Source organism: Prunus persica, chromosome G5 (assembly GCF_000346465.2).
Source record: "Prunus persica cultivar Lovell chromosome G5, Prunus_persica_NCBIv2, whole genome shotgun sequence".
Classification (NCBI taxonomy): domain Eukaryota; kingdom Viridiplantae; phylum Streptophyta; class Magnoliopsida; order Rosales; family Rosaceae; genus Prunus; species Prunus persica.
In genome coordinates this window covers 707920-725448 of record NC_034013.1, presented here as the reverse complement: position 1 = coordinate 725448, position 17529 = coordinate 707920, and the positions used below count along the sequence as shown (strand labels likewise).

Below are 17529 nucleotides of genomic sequence, written 5' to 3'. Positions count from 1 at the left end.
TTGAATTGAGATATATCCGATCTGAATCCAATCCGTTTACTTGACGCTCAAACCTGTCCAACCTACCATGCCATTCTCTAACTATTTCTAATTGTAGTTCTTTCAATATACCACAAATTAATCCCGTTCAAATGCTTAACCACTCGCTCGAGCCTAATACACAATATATTTCATAATTCAAATGGTTCATTTTTCATGTCATAATTCGAAGATCATTCCTCCAAAATTTTATTCAAATCAAAAATCATCTAGCTAGTTGATTATTATTGTGAACAATTTCTTATTTATCGAAAATATTATGTTCGTCTATTTATTTGGTCATTGTTAGATAACTAAATGTTTTTTTATTTCAGTGAATTTTTCGTAGAGATCATCATTGATTTGATGATGATCTAAGAAATAAATTATGTGATTAGAGCCACATTAACTCACTAGTTAGTGTTCTTGAGCAATTACGTGAATGACGTGTATTGTGATTCTCCAAATCAAGAGAAAAAGAACTCACAAATTCAAGGTGCACTTGCACTATTTTGTTTTAAAATTAGATCCTCACCGTCCGTTTGATCCAACAGGCAGTAAATCTCCTCCGCATCTTCTTGTTTTTTTTTTTTTTCCTAACTCAGCTTAGAATCGAATATCAAACTGATTATCTCATTCCCAATTTCTGACGTCGATGAACTCACAAATTCGAAGTGCACTACTTTGTCAGTGATTACTAACAAGTTCCCTGTTCTTTGAGCCCTACAATTACAAACGGCACGTAATTCCTTCACACAAATGGTAACATCTTCAAAACCCTAAGCCCTAATTCGTTCTCAGATATGAAATTGAAGCACTCAATCATCCTCTAATCTAATGGCTTCCATTTCGACACTCCAAGTCCTTCCCTTTCCGGTATGTTTCTGAAGCTTTTTCAATCCTTGCAACAAATTATTACTATTAGTTCTATTCACTGATTTGATTTTGGCATTGAATTCTAAATCATAGCTCTCACATTTGGTCTCAAAGCATCGAACCCCTTCCCTCCTGCTGAAGCTTAGACCCGAATTCGGGTCAAGAAATGGTGAGCTCAGCTGGGCTGGACGATTAATATCCAGTCAGAGGTTTCTATTGAAAGCCATTGACGGCTCGGTTAGCTCCTCTGCTGGTCAAGACCAGAGTCTCCGTAATGATGGGGTAGTGAAGAGTAAGAACAAAAATGGCATAAATCTCAAAGACTCTGTTGGCAAATTGCACGGAATTATCAGCTCCTTCTCTCCCGTCGTCTACTCGGTAAGATTTTCATTTTTAATATTGGGGTTTCTGTGATGGAAATGTTGGAAAAAGTACTCGGTTTCTTTTTCCGGGTTTATTTCAGGTTTAACTTTTTTCTTCTTCTTTTTTTCGAATAATAATCAGATGCGGCAAAGAGTGGGATCCAATTTGGCAATTGGTTTATGTATTGCAGCTGCATTTTTGGTCATTGCTTTGAGAGTGTATGCGGTGAGGAAATCAAAGTACAATCGTCCTGGCTCTGTAGCTGATCTCGTTAGACGTGGCCAGCTTAGATCTGATAGAAGAGGCATGTATGATTCCAACCCTTTTTTTCGTTGTCGTTGTGTAGAATTGTTTAGGGCATAAGTTTGAAAACTTTCAAATTGTAAGTGTCTACTTATTTTTTGCCCTTTGCAAATGTTCGGTGCCCGTATTTCACAGTTCACAGCCTCTCAAGTATGATGACCCATTCAATAATCCATTGGTTAAGGTTGGTAAAGGCAATTCAACTGTAGAGATGTGCGGAAAGGTTTATCGCCTAGCCCCGGTTACCCTTACAAAAGAGCAGCAAGCTGTCCATCAGAAAAGGAGATCACGGGCTTACCAGTGGAAGAGACCGACAATATTCCTAAAGGAAGGGGAATCAATACCTCTTGATGTTGACCCTGATACGGTTAGGTGGATTCCTGCCAATCATCCTTTTGCAACCACTGCCGGTGACATTGATGAAGACTTAGCACAAAATAATGTGTACCAGAAACATGGTGTTCCCTTTCGAATTCAAGCTGAGCATGAAGCACTGCAGAGGGTAAGCACTTGTAATACATTGCAGTTGTGAATAGAAAGGGAAAAAAAAGCCTTGCAATGATGCTCTACTTTAACAATTTCTAGCGGTTTTTATTTTTTGTAGGAGCAAAAGCTGAACAGGCTAGTGATGGACTCTAGCAATGATAGTGATTTTGTGAAAGCATTCAAGTCAGGTCCCAAGTCACCTGAGCATGGAGAAGAAAGCCCCATCAATAATCAAGCTGGTAACTCCAAGCCGCCGTTGTCAGAATGTGGCCCAAATTCCTTTGGAATTATGTCGCCGTCTGAGGAAACACATGATTGAATTTAATCGTTGCTTCTATTTCTATCATTGTGGATCATCAAATTTCTCAACAAGGACAACTGGAACTCTGAGTTTTACTTAGTAGGTCCAGATATCGTATTGAATTGCAACCTAAAGTTTTGAAATATGATGTAGCTACTTGAGATATCCGGTTTAAAAAGTTCAGGTTGGGCTGTATATATAGTCATGTAATTTCATATCTAAAATGTACTGTTTGTAGAGGGCAATTTAACACTCCAGAATGGTGTACCCCTTACTTTATCTGATTTTTTATATATACTGATTTTAGTTCTTGAAATTCAGTTAGTAGTCATCGTTAAACTGAATCGAACACCTGCGTGTTGATGTTATTTACCCTGATAGTCAATGACCTCGATAAAGAGGATGGTTCTGATGGCCAGGATCAAGAGGAAACATAGACTTGAAATTAAGCAGAAGTGCAAGAAGCTAAGTGGAGTGGCAGCTTATGTATAAGAGAAATTTTATGTTTTCATGGCAAAACGAGTGATGAGAGGTTTCAGAAGAGGCATGTAGAATCGTAAACCTGAAATTTATTTATTTGAATGCTTTATTTAAATAAGGGCATGGGAGTAGGATGTCCCCATAGTCAATGAATCAACCATCTCTACTAAGCTTTTTAGTATTATTATCTCCAAATAATCTAGGTTATCATACACAATCAAAATTGAAGAATGAAGCTGTTTGAATATAAAATGCAATACAACGAGCAAAATCTCCGTACAGAAGATGGGAGGACGCCACAAACTGCAGAACTAGCAAACCGATCAAAGCTTCCAATTACTCACTTTTGGCTGCGGCAACTTGTCTTGCACCGACAGCAAAGAATTCAGTAATGACTTCAAGGGGCATGCCTTTGGTTTCTGGAACCTTCAAGAAGATAAATATAAAGGAAATGACACAAACCACAGCATAAATACCAAAGATACCAGCTAGGCCTATTGAATCAAGCAGCACAGGTAGTGTGTAGGTGACGATAATGTCCCCAATCCAGTACACTAGGGCGCAGATGGCAATGCAGAGGCCACGTACCCTTGTCGGAAAGATCTCTGAGCAGAGGATATTTGGAATTGGCCCATAGGCCATGACAAAGCAGCAGAAATAGACGATAACACAAATGACTGATAAAGCCGCATGAAGAACTGTACCCAAGGTCACAAGGTTGGCAATGATTAGGATGATGAGTGTCACTACCAACACAGGAATTGTAGCCAGTAGCAGCGTCCTGCAATAAGGAATGTTTAATTAAGATTTAAACTTAAAGTTCTTCCTCTAAAACAAAAAATAAGCCAGAGTTCCAAATTAAATCTTTAGGACAGTGCACCCAAAAAAAAATGAAAAGGAATTAAGCCAACAGAAAGAACCTTTTAAGTTATTGAGCTCTTAAGGAGCGAGCCTTAATTTTAGCAGATTGTCAAGAATCATCCGACCGCAAAACTATTACGCTACTTCCTTTCATGAGATAGCCTTAGCCTCACATCTTACAAATGTTTAACATTTTATAAAATAGAAATTAATTCAAGAAGGCCGCATAGGACCACTATCTTAAAACATAAGGCAGCTTAACGCAGACTGTCATTTGCTGACAGCCAAACCAGCTTTTCGTGTAATGCCACAGCAATTTGTTAAAAGTTATAGTTAAAAGATAAGACCTTGGATATGAGCAACCCTAACTGAAGAGTTTCTGGTCAGATTAAAAATAAATAAAAGTACAGAAGAATTAATCACCTTCTACCAGAGATATCCATGAGCTTTATGGCTATGGCTATACAAGGAAGCATCAACAAAGTTGTGAATGCACTTATGAGGAAGGATGAAGACTCTGTACTGAGACCCAAGTCTTCAAGAAGAACTTCAACACCTGCATCTTCAAGAATTTGAGGAGTGTAGTACAGAACCCCATTTATGCCAGAAAACTGCACAATTATTTAAGGAACACTTTAGTTGCCGGTCAAAGAAAAAAATTTAAGGAACACTTTAGTCATTAGTTTCCCCCGAGAACAAAAGGGAGATATTCTAACTGAGAAGGGATTAGGAAAATGTCATAAATAAAAAATTATAGATTCAGATACAAATGAAGAACAATGCATAACAAAATGGACGTTTTATGTGCCAGACATTTTTTACATCTCTAGGACTGGCAGGAAACATCATGAATCACATCAAATAAACTCGATGATTGTCATTCTCAGAAAGTTAGCTAGAAAAAAGTATCACATTTTGCCAATCCCAATGAAAAAAATGTCAGATAAGATAGAAATGAGAATTTTATAAATGTTTATAAATTATAACTATTTACTACCTGCTGAAGAATCTGGATTCCTATTCCAACGAACAATGCATGCTTAACCCCTGGTTCAAACAGAGCAGCCCAGATTGGTCCTTCTGAAGCTGTTTCCGATGGATGAACCATTGCAGGTCCAACTGGATGCTGATCTATAAGCTCCTTCGAATATAGGGCAGGCTGACTGACCAGAGCAGCTGCCTGTATAAACTCACCTTCTGCAGGAACATCACCACCAGGAAGTGACAAAAGGGACCCACGACGGGAGCCTGGGCCTCCCTCCTGGTGCAAATATACCCTTTTAAATCCTCCTTCCTTCTTTCCATCCCCGCCTTCTTTCTCAGACCACTTCCATGCCAATTGCCAGCCACCACCAATGCCTGTGCTACCAACTGTCTCCCCTGTTCCTTGCATGAGACTGCTGTGCCGCCTCATGCTTAGAACACTGCCATGGGAAGCAGGGGGCACTAAATCCTTTTCCAAACTTGTTGCCTGGCGTGAAATCAATGGACTATGCAGATTGTCATCTGAGTCTCCCCCTGCAGCGTCAGATGCGTAGCCCTCACCTTCTCTCTGCAAGCTCTCTTCATCCCATTGTTCAGTTTTAACCCGAGGATCTGCTGTGCTGAACATGCTCCCAAAGTTAGGAAAAAGCATGCTACGGGTACTAGCAGTCTCTGGGAACTTTTCATGGACACTACCAAACAGAGTGACGAGAGGGTCCATTAGAGGCACACCCTGGTTTACCATGCTTCCTTGGCGAGAGACAAGACTAATAAGGGAACCCTGTCCCGTGACAGGTCTGGCAACCCAGGAAAGGCCTTCCTCAGGTCCATATAACCTAATTTTGTCTTTGTCAGCTGGTTCCTGATCGTCAGCAAGTTCATCAGCGGGGCCTATTATGTACTCTTCTATAGATGTTTCACCCCCAATTCCAAGACCTTCAACCAGCAAAGCCATTTCACCTATAAACCATGATGCATTAGCAAGATTCACATGATAAATTAGTCATAGTTACAACTGAATAGAAAAGGTCTGAGAACATAATTCCTCCATAAGTAATGCATTTTCCTACAAGCATTAGTAATAATTTAACCAAATGTCTAAACAACTTCTTTACAAGCGAAAACTATTTCTCTAAATAAGAAAGAACATTAAACTTTAAATTGGAAACCAAAGGAAGTAGAAAAGGCAACTCCGAGTATCTTTTACCCATAACGATAATATGCAGCTTTTTGTCCTAAAATATATTGAATCTTTATCGAGTTCAGTGAATCATGCATGAATTTATGATAAGAATTTTAGCATGCACATTTCAGTGCATGAGACAATGCTTTAAGAGTTGGATCCACTGAAACAAGAGACAGATGATATGCATTTGGGAATCAGGATCTCTACATACAAACATAATATTGCAAGCAAGTAATAAGCAACAAACCAGAAACGTCTTCAGTGCCACGTAACTGCTGGAGAACCTTCTTTGCCTCAAGCATCCTGCCCTTACTCACAAGCCATCGAGGAGATTCAGGCAAGTAAAATACCGTTAATGCAAAAAAGATAATAGAGGGAATGGAAAGAACACCGAGCATCAGTCTCCAGTTTGGTGAGTTCATCAGTGACATCCCAAAAACCATACAATATGATAAAAACATGCCGCCTGAACCAAGGAACTGTGGAAGAGTATTTAATGATCCCCTTATATCTGCTGGGGCAGTTTCAGATATGTAGAGCGGGACGAGAGTAACTGCTAGACCAATTCCAAATCCATCTAATAGCCTTGCTATACATAGTACATAGACATTGGGCGACCAAACCATTACCAAGCCACTCACAAAATAAAGGACCGATGAGGCTATTAACATTGGCTTCCTACCAATCGAATCTGATATGACTCCTGAGCATGTTGTAATAGCTGTTGCGCCAATGAGTGACATGGCCACAACAAGGCCTTCTAGAGAGCTTCCCAAATCGAAATCTTCCGTTATGTAAACAATAGCCCCTGAAATCATAGAAGAAAGAAGTAACTAGATACTACTATTTTAGCAGAAAATGATAACCAGGGAAAACATGAAGTTAACAAAACAAATTGGGACAAACTCTGTGATTGAATTTAGCTAAGCAGATAAAATTCCTGGGAAAATACAAAATTACTTTGAATCCCAATGCACACAGACTGCCCAAACAAGAAGAGGAGGCTTGAAATTCTAGTTCAAACATGTCTAAATTTACAACTTTAAAACAAACAGATATAGAAATCTGTACCGGCAATTGTAGCATTATCCCATCCTTGCAGAAGGTTACCAATTGTAGCAGCAATAGCCACCATCACAGCTCCCCTCATCTTTTCACCAAAGAATGAACGAGAACCCCAATCTCAAACAAACCTGAAAGGAAAAAAGTACCCACATCACAAAATTAATAAATCATTCCAACTATAGAAAGACCCAGATCTAACTCACTCATAAGTAACCATTCCTCACTGCAAAAGGGCTAATGGGCCTCTGCATCTCCCTGTCCCAGAATGCAACAGATCCTTTAGATTGCTTACCTCTTCAGGGGGTCAGGTGAGGCTTGGCACAGAGAGTTTGCTAAATGTAAGTTAATATGGAGCACCCACAACTGAATTTAATAAAAAGGGACCCGGTGGGAGAGAGAGAGAGAGAGAGAGAGAGTAACCTTGGACACCAAGAGAGCTCAGCTCACCGTAACCTCTGCTTCCAAAGCAACAACGTAAATATCTTAAAATGGGTGATGGGTGAGGACTGACTGGCTGGCTTCTTAGGCAGAATCTTGGTATACAGACAAATACAGCCTCAAGTTTTACAAATTTACTAATATTATTTGGCAGTTTAAGATCCAGAATCCCTCAAAAACTCAATCGAGATCGAAAGTAAGAGAGAGAGAAAGAAACACAGAGAGAGAGAGAGAGGTTTAAGCAGCTTTTGCCAACAACCCTTCAACATCCGTCAACTGTAGTTAAGACTGAACCACTTCACTTCTCACTCACTCACAACTGAGGTTCAGTTCCGGATAACTCGGAATTCTCAGAGACTTGAATTTGGAACAGACCCGGATAGAAGTAGAGATGAAAATGGTTTTGAATAAATTCCCAAGAATTCATACTCTGCAACTGCGAGTGGGGCTGGGAGTGAAAGATTAGGTAGTAACGAATTAAATAAGAAAATTAAAGAAAATATAAATAAAAAAAAACAAAGAGAGTGCAAGCAAGGGAGCTGGACAGTGGAACCTACTAATCTCTGGAGCTGAATTCCAAACGGTCCAAACCATATTTGCCATGCTAGAATAGATTGGTTCTTATTTTCTTTCTTTCTTTTTCTATTTGATTTTTCTTTTAAATTATGCGTCTTTGTTTTCATGTCAATGATTGAAACTGCCAATTTCTGAACTTGTTTCGTTCTGTGATTTATTTTTATTTTGTCCAATTAAAATTCACCATTGCTTTTGCTTGCATAATATATATATAAGCAGATATTTTCTTTGTTTCCAAATTCCGATTTTTCTCTTTCCCTCTGATTTTCACCTTTTTATAGCGACCTTTTCTCCGCTTTTTTTGGATGCAGAAATCAGTCAGCACACGCACCAAAGAAAACGAACAATTTTATTATTATTACTATTTTGTCGGAAACTTTGAAGGGAATATAAAAAGAAAAAGTAACATAAAATACGTATTGGAGAATCTCTCTTTATTATTGACAACAAAAATAAAATAAAGGCACAAATACGTATTGGAGAATCTCTCTTCATTATTGACAACAAAAATAAAATAGAGGCACAAATACGTATTGGAGAATCTCTCTTCATTATTGACAACAATAACAAAAATAGAGGCACAACATACCATGAATTCTGTAAATCTTGTCTCGATTCTCATGAGTGATTTTTGCTTAATGAAATTTGCTAATTAAGTCCAAAATGACATTGAAAAATAGAATAATATAATTTTTTGATAAAATAGAATAGGATTAAATATATTTTTTATCCTTGAGTTTTACATGAAAATTCAATTTGGTCAATGACAATTTTTTTAGCCAAATTGGTCACTATGTTTCTCAAAGTTTATAATTTATAAACATTATGTTATCTTCCGTTAAGTGCAGTTTTTAGTTTTATTTTTCTAAGAAATTTTGGGTTGAAATTGAAATTGTGAGATATAAGGTCGCAGATTGGGATGCTATATTGAAGGCTGAATCGATTGAGTGAGAACCGTACTGTTATCGGTGGTCATGGTTTGAATTGGATCAGTTTCACTTCAAAATCATGGTCGAACCAATTACAATATAACGGTTTGGTTTGGTTTGATTTTGACATATATCACGGAGGAAACCAAACCAAACCAATTTAAGACGGTTTCGTTCAGCCGGTTTGGGTTTTAGCCCAATTCTCTTTCTTTTTTCATTTTTTCAACATTGTTAGCCCAATTACAAAAAAATAATAATAATAATCACAATTTGCTACAAATTTTTTTTTTCATTTTCTAGCCATCCTCAAAACAAAATGCCATAAAACTTTAAATTTTAATAACAAATATAACTACAATTCAAATATCAATAACTCCAAGGGTCCATAAAATTTCAAATTCACATCCATATTTAGTTATCATACAAGTAGACAGTCCGGTTCAATTTAGGCAGGTTTATAAAGCTCAAAATCGAACCAAATCAAACCATATATGGTCTAGTTCGGTTTTTAAACCGTTTGAATTTTTCTTGGTCAAAACCAAACGAAACTGGTAATTATGATTTGGATGCCCACCCCTACATATTGTGACTTCGAATGGCAAAGAGACGTAATCAGGGTGATAGAGCACCAAAATATATGGTAAGTTGTTGATTTCATTTTAATTTGGTTTGGCCTTTTAATTTTCCTTATACCTCACAATTTCGCTTTGAACTCAAGATTTCCCCCAATTTGTTAAACCCTAATAGCACAATATACTGCACCTAACAGAAGATAACTGAATGTCCATAAATTATAAACTTTAGAAAACATAGTAAAAATTTTAGTTAAATTTTTCTCAATGACCAAAATAAATTTTCGTGTAATATCCATTCACGAAAAAGTATTTAATTCAATATAATAACATAATTGATTTCTTCCTTTCAATGCCGCATTTTCTTTTTGCCAATAATTTCATTTCAGTGTTAATGTATACAAGTTTACACCACACTACATCAAAATATAAAATAAAACCTTTGAATAGATGCTTGGAAAAGAATATGTCCACACCTTATGACGAAAAACATAAATTAAAATGAGGCCTTTCTCTTTTGTATACAAGCAAGGTTTAACAAAAAATAAAGAAAAAAATTCTGCAAATCTTTCCGAAACTTACTCCAAAGAGGATGATACATTGCAAATCTACAAAGAAAAAATTATAGTTAAATCATGCAATTCATAATACATATCTTTAATCACACCTTAGCTCCAATTACATACATAAAGGTTATACATGTCCTTTTTGTTTTTCTTTTTTTGTCAATAAAGCTTCATTTATACACCCACAAAAGGCCAACAAAACAAGAATCATAGAGCCACCAACCAAAGAAAAACATAAGAAACAGAGCACCAGTGAATACATTTGGAGCAATTTATATGAATTTGATGTAGCATACAGTTTTTTCAAAAAAGATTTTATAAAAAATGTCTTCACAAACAAAATGTATGGAATGTTATTGCAAGAATATTAAAAAATAATAATAATAATTTAAACAATAGAAATCAGATTACCTTTAGAGAACTTACATATACCAAGATCAGAAAAAAAAAATGTGGTGAATTTTTGGCTGAGAGATCAAAGAAGACTGGGGAGTTCGAGAAGTTTTTTATAGAGGTATGAGTGTGGTATGAGAGGAACGAGAAGAGAGATTACTACAAACGAAATCTTTTTCTCGTTCCTCTCATACCACGCACGTGATATGTTGGTCCATTGATTTTGGAGGCCCTTGGCAAAAATGAAAATGAGGCCTTTTTTGTTTAACACTTAACTTATTTTGAACAAAAATTATAATAAAAAGTTTCAAACCTAGGTGGTAAGTAGGTTAGTTTAATTATTAAAAAAAAAATGCCCATTATATGAAAAAGAAAAATGCCCAAAAAAGTATTAGTTTCACACATAAAAGGCCTTTTCTGCTAGTATACTTACTGGACTAGAGGTGTGTAAGAGGCCTCATTTTTTGGGGGTCCTTGTGCTGCTGTGTCGTCGCCCAGCCCTGTAGGCCGGGCCTGGACTATCGTTTGTATTAAAAAAAAAAATACATACCTAATTTGAAAACAAGGCTTTATTTAAGGTGGAAAGACATTTAATGACAATTTTACTCTCTTTCAAAATTACTACAAAACGAAATAAATATTTTATTTATGTTAGGGTGTTTTGCGAATATGATAAGGTGTGTTGAGTACACGTTTATTTGTTTTTTTTTTAAAAAAAAATTCACTCATAGGAGTGTTTTCCATTTGGACTAAACTGGTAGAATCCTTTGCCCTAACGCCAATAAATGTCAAGATTTCAATTTTTGTCCTCTCTTTCCTCTTACTGAATTCAAAAAATTGCAAATGTGAGTGGTGAACATTGTTAAAAACTCCTAATATTTTGAAACAAACCTAAATGTTGTGCCCTGGAAATCTAATATTACCAATGGCCTCCAAAGTACTGTTAATGTTGGCTTACCTTAAAGATACAGAAGGATTGAAGGAAACGGGCAGTTAAACTAGTTGCAGATGTGTTGGCTGGGCTCTGGCGCTTGAGCAAAAGTTGCAGGCGCTAGAGCGGTAGAGGGAAATTTTTATCCAGGTGCAGGCACTCAAGCCCCTACTCGAGCAGCAGAACTCAGACTCAAGGGGATGTAGGCGTTCGAGCAGAGCAAGTGGCGCTCGAGCGAGACGCAAATCCATCGTGCATCCCTGTCGTATTTGGACATATTTTCTCCTAGTTATAGGGTCCTTTAAGTTTCCTATTCCTTGTATAATTGTACTAAAGCTCTATGACATATAAATAGGCACTTTAGCACTAGATTTTGATAATGTGATAAAGTTAAGGCATCAAATTGGGTTTGAGTCAAGGGTGAGAGAAAAGAGAGCTAGGGTTTGTGAGAGATCAAAGGGGGTTCTTTCATGCTAATAAATTTCTCGGGGATAACCAAGAGGACATAGGCACAATGCTGAACCTCTATAAATTTTTGTGCTCTTTGCGTGCCTTGTGTGTGATAGTTGCGTAGTCCATCAACGATAAGGCCTTATAGTGTTTTCGCACAACAAGTACGATATCAGAGAGCCCAAATTGTTCATGTTATAGATTTTAAAGTGTCATCCCTGCAAAAGTTAGCTAGCTCAAAAAAAAAAAAAAAAAAAAAAAAGGGGTTTGCCATTTCATATGATCATGATCACCTTAGTGTTCACGTTGTTTTGTTGGAAATTGTTTTAATGTTTATTAGAAATATTGTATTCCTCTATCTATTTATTCGCAATTAGATAACTAAATAGTAAGTACATTTGGTTAATTTTTGTAGAGTTGATCACAATATGTAGCCCTATATTAATTAGATGTATATATATATATATAAGGATGCCTATTTAAGAAGCTCTATAGTCAGTATAGTTCAGTTGGTTGAACTTTTTCACCTTCATCCATATAAGTAGAGGTTCGAAACCCTCAAGCACGGGATGAATATTTATGTAAACCCCCATCTCCCAATCATTTGTACTAAAAATAAAATTGAAAGCTCCCTCATCTTTTTATTTTTAAATTACATTTTTTTAGAATAAATGACTTATTTATGAACAAAGAAAAGTACATTTTAAAGAAAAGTTAATTTATTATTAAAATCAAATTCATATTGAAATCATTTCTTAAATTTATGTTACATATTGTTAGAAAGAATGTATCTTGTTACATATATAGTTTTGTCATAACTAGCCTTTAGTCTAGTGGTATTTTTCTTCAATTGATTGGAGAATGTCTCATGTTATAGTTTTTAGATATTCCCTCAAAGATTATATATGCAAAAAATCACTTGAATTTGAAACCATTTGACCATTCAATTATATGGTTGTTATTATAGTATTTTCTTGAAGCACCATGTTTGTCTATTTTATTGATCCCAACTATCCTTAATGATTTTCAATTTGCATGATTTTTTGAAGACTTGAAAAATAAACATTTTGAATATTGTTCAAACTTTTTTTTTTTGTAGAAGACCCTGAAAAATATCCCTCAAATAAAATTATTTAATAAATCCTAAAATAATAAAAGGTAATATTTGAAATCCTCCTTCCCGTCAATGTTAAAAAAGAGATACCTGAATTCCTTCTCAACCATTTGTCCAAGAGAAGGTAATATTTTCTCTACTTGTGACAAATTTTATAATAGGGTTGTCAACAAAGAGACGAATTAAAAGAAAAAGGAAAGAGGGTAGGCATGCAGAGGTTGTAGCATTAGAAAACAAAACAAAAGAATTTTTAATTGCAATAAATCTGAAGCAATGCATATCAAATATCAAGGAGGAAAGAAGATGAAGAAGGGATCTACCTGTCAAAGGGTATTGATGGTTCTAAATTTGTAATGGGTGACTATTAGATGAAAATCTACATGCAATGCAACGTGGTGACTCGTGAGATTGAAAGAAGTTGCACCTGTCCTCCACACATATGCATGCATGTGTGTCTTGAATCTTATGCCAGTCGAGACCTGCAGCGTGTGTATTTGTTCAAACTTGAAACCAATTACTAAACAAATGGGGGTTGAATATGTGCCACGTTGTGTCTAAGTTAGGCACATGGGACCCAGATTTGAAATTGTTCCCCTTATGCATTGACTCAGAGGTTGCTCTTTGGAGTTTGGTAGCAAATCCACATCCCCAAATTCAACAAGTTCATGAAAACCTTTTTCCACACAGATTGACGTTTCCATAAAATAATCAAGGTTTCAGAAGCCATGTTACTGCTTGTTTTTTTTTTGGTACAACACGTGTTGCAACTTTGAAGTTTAAATTGTTCCTCACATGAAACTGTCATGTTTGTTATAAAATAGATGGAACATGAAAGTACTCTTAAATATTAGGATTGGTGTGTCTAACCTTCATCATATGAGGATTCCTTTTATAGGGAAAATTTACAACTACCGCAATGAATCTGATAAGCAATTCACCGAGTGTTGTAAACATTTTCTACACTTTATCTTAACTCTAGTCTTTTTACTTCGAAGTATTGTAAATATGTGGATGGCCCACAACTATTAGGATGAAGACTTTTACTTTAGATACCCACAAGTCATTTGATTGGTTGCTTTGTTAAAATCTTGTTAGGAAAAATTCAGTGAAAAAAAATCTGGCGAATGAAAAAGAGTACAACTTCGTTTGGGACTTGATATGGCATTGGACGCGCTTATGTTACCTCGTTAAAACTTTGCTAGGAAAAACTTAATATTGGACGACCATTGGAGTGCTAATCAGATGAGTCTTATCCATGCCAAATCGCTTCAATACTTTTTCAATATAAGTTAATTGATGGACCAAAATCCCACCAGCACTTAAACTGTAAGCGGACTTCCCAAATTTTTGCATAAACAAAAATCTTTCTGCCTTTTTGGTAAATTGTGGTGATCCAATTATTATGCCTTCAACATACCCATTTGTCAATTGTCAAACATTCGGAGTGCAACTAAAACATGTGAATGATGCTTCCTTAATCAACAATCCATGACTTAGGCACATATAATGCTCTGCTTAATTCGCATATATATATATATATATATATATATATGCAGCTTCCTTTGTCTCCCACCCTTGACAAGGAAGGAGAGAGAAACCTGCCTATGCCACTGAGAGAGAGAGAGAGAGAGAGAGAGAGAGAGAGAGAGAGCATGCATTCAAATTTCAAAGCAAAAGGGACTCAATACCAATCATAAATAAAGATATTCAATCCCATTCCATTCATGGCATCGTCACATCAAACAGAACAGAACAGAACAGAACTTGCCCTCTCTGCCCATTCTCCACCTCTCTCTATAGGGTTGTGAATAACTCCACTTAATTAGCTCCCTATTGATAATTAAAGTTAGTTAATTATTCTATTAATTAGGGTGCAGGAAATATTCAACAGTTCATACATAGATTTGATTGAACACTACTAGTACAGCTAGCTAGCTACATCACATACATACACAATAGCTATAGATGGAGTCGAAGGAGCACACTACAAGCAGTAAATATAAGGGTAAAAAGTAGATGGAACTGGAACATGTTACTTAGCATCCATGATATAATCCAAAGGCCAAGATTCTCCGGTTACTTTGATGGGAGGAAGGTCTAGCATGGTCTGAAAGGCGGCCCTGTTGAAAGCAGTTGAAGGACACGTGTCATGCTCATGAACAGTTGTAGCAGTACCAGCAGCATCTGGGAAGCCCAACACACTATAATCCAAACAATCAAAAAGCAAAGGATCATTTGGATGATTACTGTATTGATGGTAGGGGGTGTTTGGCTGATGAAGATGATGATGATTCTTTTCCATCAAGTTCAACGAGTTCAAGTCACAATTATTATTATTATTATTAGCTGGTGTTTGGAAATGGGAAAAGTAGTTGGGCTCTGTCTTGCACTGTTTGGGAATAGTATTATTGCAATCTTGGTCATGGGAAGAGAAGAGGGATTTGAAGAGGAGGGATTGCAAAGGTGATGGGTTTTTATCATTTGTTAATAATGCTGTGTTGCTGTTGGTGGTGGTGGGTGAAAAAGAGGATTGGGTTTGCAAGGCATTTATTGGGAAGGAGGAAAATAGGTGGGGTTGGGAGACAACTGGGTTGATGAGGCTTTTGAGGTCATTTTCTTGGTGCCGAAACAGAAAAGGAGGAAGAGGATGAGGAGATTGCATTTGCATTGGGTTGTGAGATTGATGAGGACATTGTCCTTGTTGCAAGAATGTAGGTTTTGCTGCTGCTGTTGGAGATTCCAGCAATGGAGGCAGGCAATTGTAATTGGATGAAGCAGCTTCAACTTCAACTTGATCAAGTTGTAGTGGGATTTTTTTGTCCCCTGTTTTGTGATTTATTCTGCATATCACCCATTCATCCTGCATAATTCAATTTAGTAAACAAAATAGTTGTGAGCAAAATATCTTGGGGAATTATAGTATATAAAATCAAATATTTTTTAACCACAGGATCTACTGATCTCCATAGGTAGGGTAGGGATTGTTAAATCAATCAGATGATAACATGAATTATAAATAAAAAATATATCCAAAGGTTAAAAATCAAAGTGAAAATGGTCTTGTCGGCATACTGAATAATACCGACTATAAAAGAGAAGTCAACCCCAGAAAGCGACAAAGGAGAGGGTGAAATTCAGCAGTTGCAGCAGGTAAAATTCCAAAAGCTAGGTAGATAGGTTGATTGGATTCCCACGTACGTATATTAAAGAGTGTGTGCACGTGTGGAGGTAGGGTTGTGCTGGCTGGGGTCTACCCTAATGCCCTTTTTTCTTTCTCTATTTTCGTTCACCATTGTTGATTGGTGGTGAGCGTTACAACCGCATTCATAGCGGTTGAGTGAGTTGAACTTTTGAGATTCTTGTAGCAAGTGGATTAAATCACACTCATCTAGCGGCGCGTGGCGGTAATGCTCACCGCCATTTAATGATAGAAAAACTGGAAATGAAATGATTAAAATGACCTTGCAGGCGTGGCCGCCGTAGGAGGAGAGGTGACCGTGGAGGCGGTACTCGTGCATGACCCACTTGGTCTTGTGGCCGCGCGGGGCTCGGCCTTTGTAGAAAACAAGAGTCTTCTTCATGCCAAGCAAGGCTCCGGTGGATGCGCTGTACACTTGTCTGTCCTTGCCAGTGGCTTTCCAGTAACCAGCTCCGGTGGCCCTGTTGGTTCTTAACCCTGTTGGGTACTTCCTGTCCCTCAAGCTGAAGAAGTACCACTCTCTATCCCCCATCTTTGCCATATCTGCACCGTTCATCATCATCATCACTTAAATCATCCCATATACTTCAACGGCTAGATTTGTCAGTGCGGTACATTCATTTAATGAATGAAAATTTTTGTCAGAAGTTGGGTGCCCTAGATTTTCTGGCTAAGAAAATATATGGGTTTGGTGAGAGAGTCAGATATATGGAAGGAATGCATTAATTCTTGGTCAGAAAGAGAGATGGGAGAAATGATTGTGTATCTTAACAGACATTCATTTATTATTTATTTTCTTAAGTTTGCTAAATAAATGTGAAGTGTACTTTGGCAAAAGCTTTGAGGCATGCCATTTTCATCATCAAGCAAAAGCTTTGAGGCATGCAATTAATTAAAGACTATGACTGCAGCAAGGGGACCATGAAAATGATAGAGCTTCATAGCTCTTTAGTTATAAATCATAATTAATTAATTTAATGACATGAATATGTTAATTAATGAGAAGGGTAGGAGGAGAGAATATCAACCTGGGAGCTCCCAGGGCTCGCATCTGTTGAGGTCAACCTCAGCAATGTCGACGCCGCAGAAAGAGCCGTTGTAGACCTTGGAAGCCAGATAGAAAGTTATGAGCTCCTCGTCAGTTGGGTGGAACCTAAACCCTGGCGGCAAACCCTGCTCGTTTATGTCTTCCCCACTCAGCTCACTCATAACTGCGTCTTCCATTCCCAACATTACTTACTTTGATTTTGATTTTCAAGACAAAAACAACCAAGTTAAGGTAAGGAAAAACAATGTTGGGTTTTGGGTGCTCTCAAGAAGCTTAGCGAAAGTTGTGGTTGTAATGCGTAAAGTGTGATGTATAATATATATATATATAGATAGGAGGGGTTAAGCGGTTTAGCTTGGATTTGGAGGAGGAGCACTGAAACCGAAGGAG

At 37.0% G+C, this 17529-nt stretch overlaps 3 protein-coding genes and 1 long non-coding RNA gene across 7 annotated transcripts; 1 reads left to right on the top strand and 3 right to left on the bottom strand.

Annotated features, from left to right (window-relative positions):
• On the top strand, nt 555–2663 carry LOC18777158 (protein MULTIPLE CHLOROPLAST DIVISION SITE 1). 2 transcript variants are annotated; one of them, XM_007211133.2, is made up of 5 exons: nt 555–894; nt 988–1272; nt 1399–1565; nt 1696–2062; nt 2165–2663. In XM_007211133.2, the coding sequence occupies exons 1-5, from the start codon at nt 856–858 to the stop codon at nt 2363–2365; spliced, it is 1059 nt and encodes a 352-aa protein (XP_007211195.1). In that variant the 5' UTR covers nt 555–855; the 3' UTR covers nt 2366–2663. The 2 variants fall into 2 exon arrangements, with proteins under 2 accessions (XP_007211195.1, XP_020420480.1); XM_020564891.1 differs by having other exon boundaries at nt 612–894; nt 1009–1272.
• LOC18777472 (monosaccharide-sensing protein 2) lies at nt 2897–7987 on the bottom strand. Of its 3 annotated transcripts, none has more exons than XM_007210275.2 (6): nt 7344–7987; nt 6930–7051; nt 6106–6666; nt 4686–5632; nt 4112–4299; nt 2897–3608 (listed from the first exon to the last, which is right to left on the bottom strand). In XM_007210275.2, the coding sequence occupies exons 2-6, from the start codon at nt 7006–7008 to the stop codon at nt 3164–3166; spliced, it is 2220 nt and encodes a 739-aa protein (XP_007210337.1). In that variant the 5' UTR covers nt 7009–7051; nt 7344–7987; the 3' UTR covers nt 2897–3163. The 3 variants fall into 3 exon arrangements, with proteins under 3 accessions (XP_007210337.1, XP_007210338.1, XP_020420479.1); XM_007210276.2 differs by lacking the exon at nt 7344–7987 and adding an exon at nt 7216–7318 and having other exon boundaries at nt 2977–3608; XM_020564890.1 differs by lacking the exon at nt 7344–7987 and adding an exon at nt 7127–7147 and having other exon boundaries at nt 2977–3608.
• Nucleotides 9737–10864, bottom strand: LOC109949268. Its single transcript, XR_002271833.1, has 2 exons — nt 10416–10864; nt 9737–10046 (listed from the first exon to the last, which is right to left on the bottom strand). It is a non-coding gene; the product is annotated as an uncharacterized LOC109949268 (long non-coding RNA).
• Nucleotides 14774–17529, bottom strand: LOC18775696 (protein CUP-SHAPED COTYLEDON 3). The gene is made up of 3 exons (XM_007210601.2): nt 17120–17529; nt 16354–16634; nt 14774–15752 (listed from the first exon to the last, which is right to left on the bottom strand). Exons 1-3 carry the CDS (start codon nt 17322–17324, stop codon nt 14925–14927), a joined length of 1314 nt encoding a protein of 437 aa, XP_007210663.1. The 5' UTR covers nt 17325–17529; the 3' UTR covers nt 14774–14924.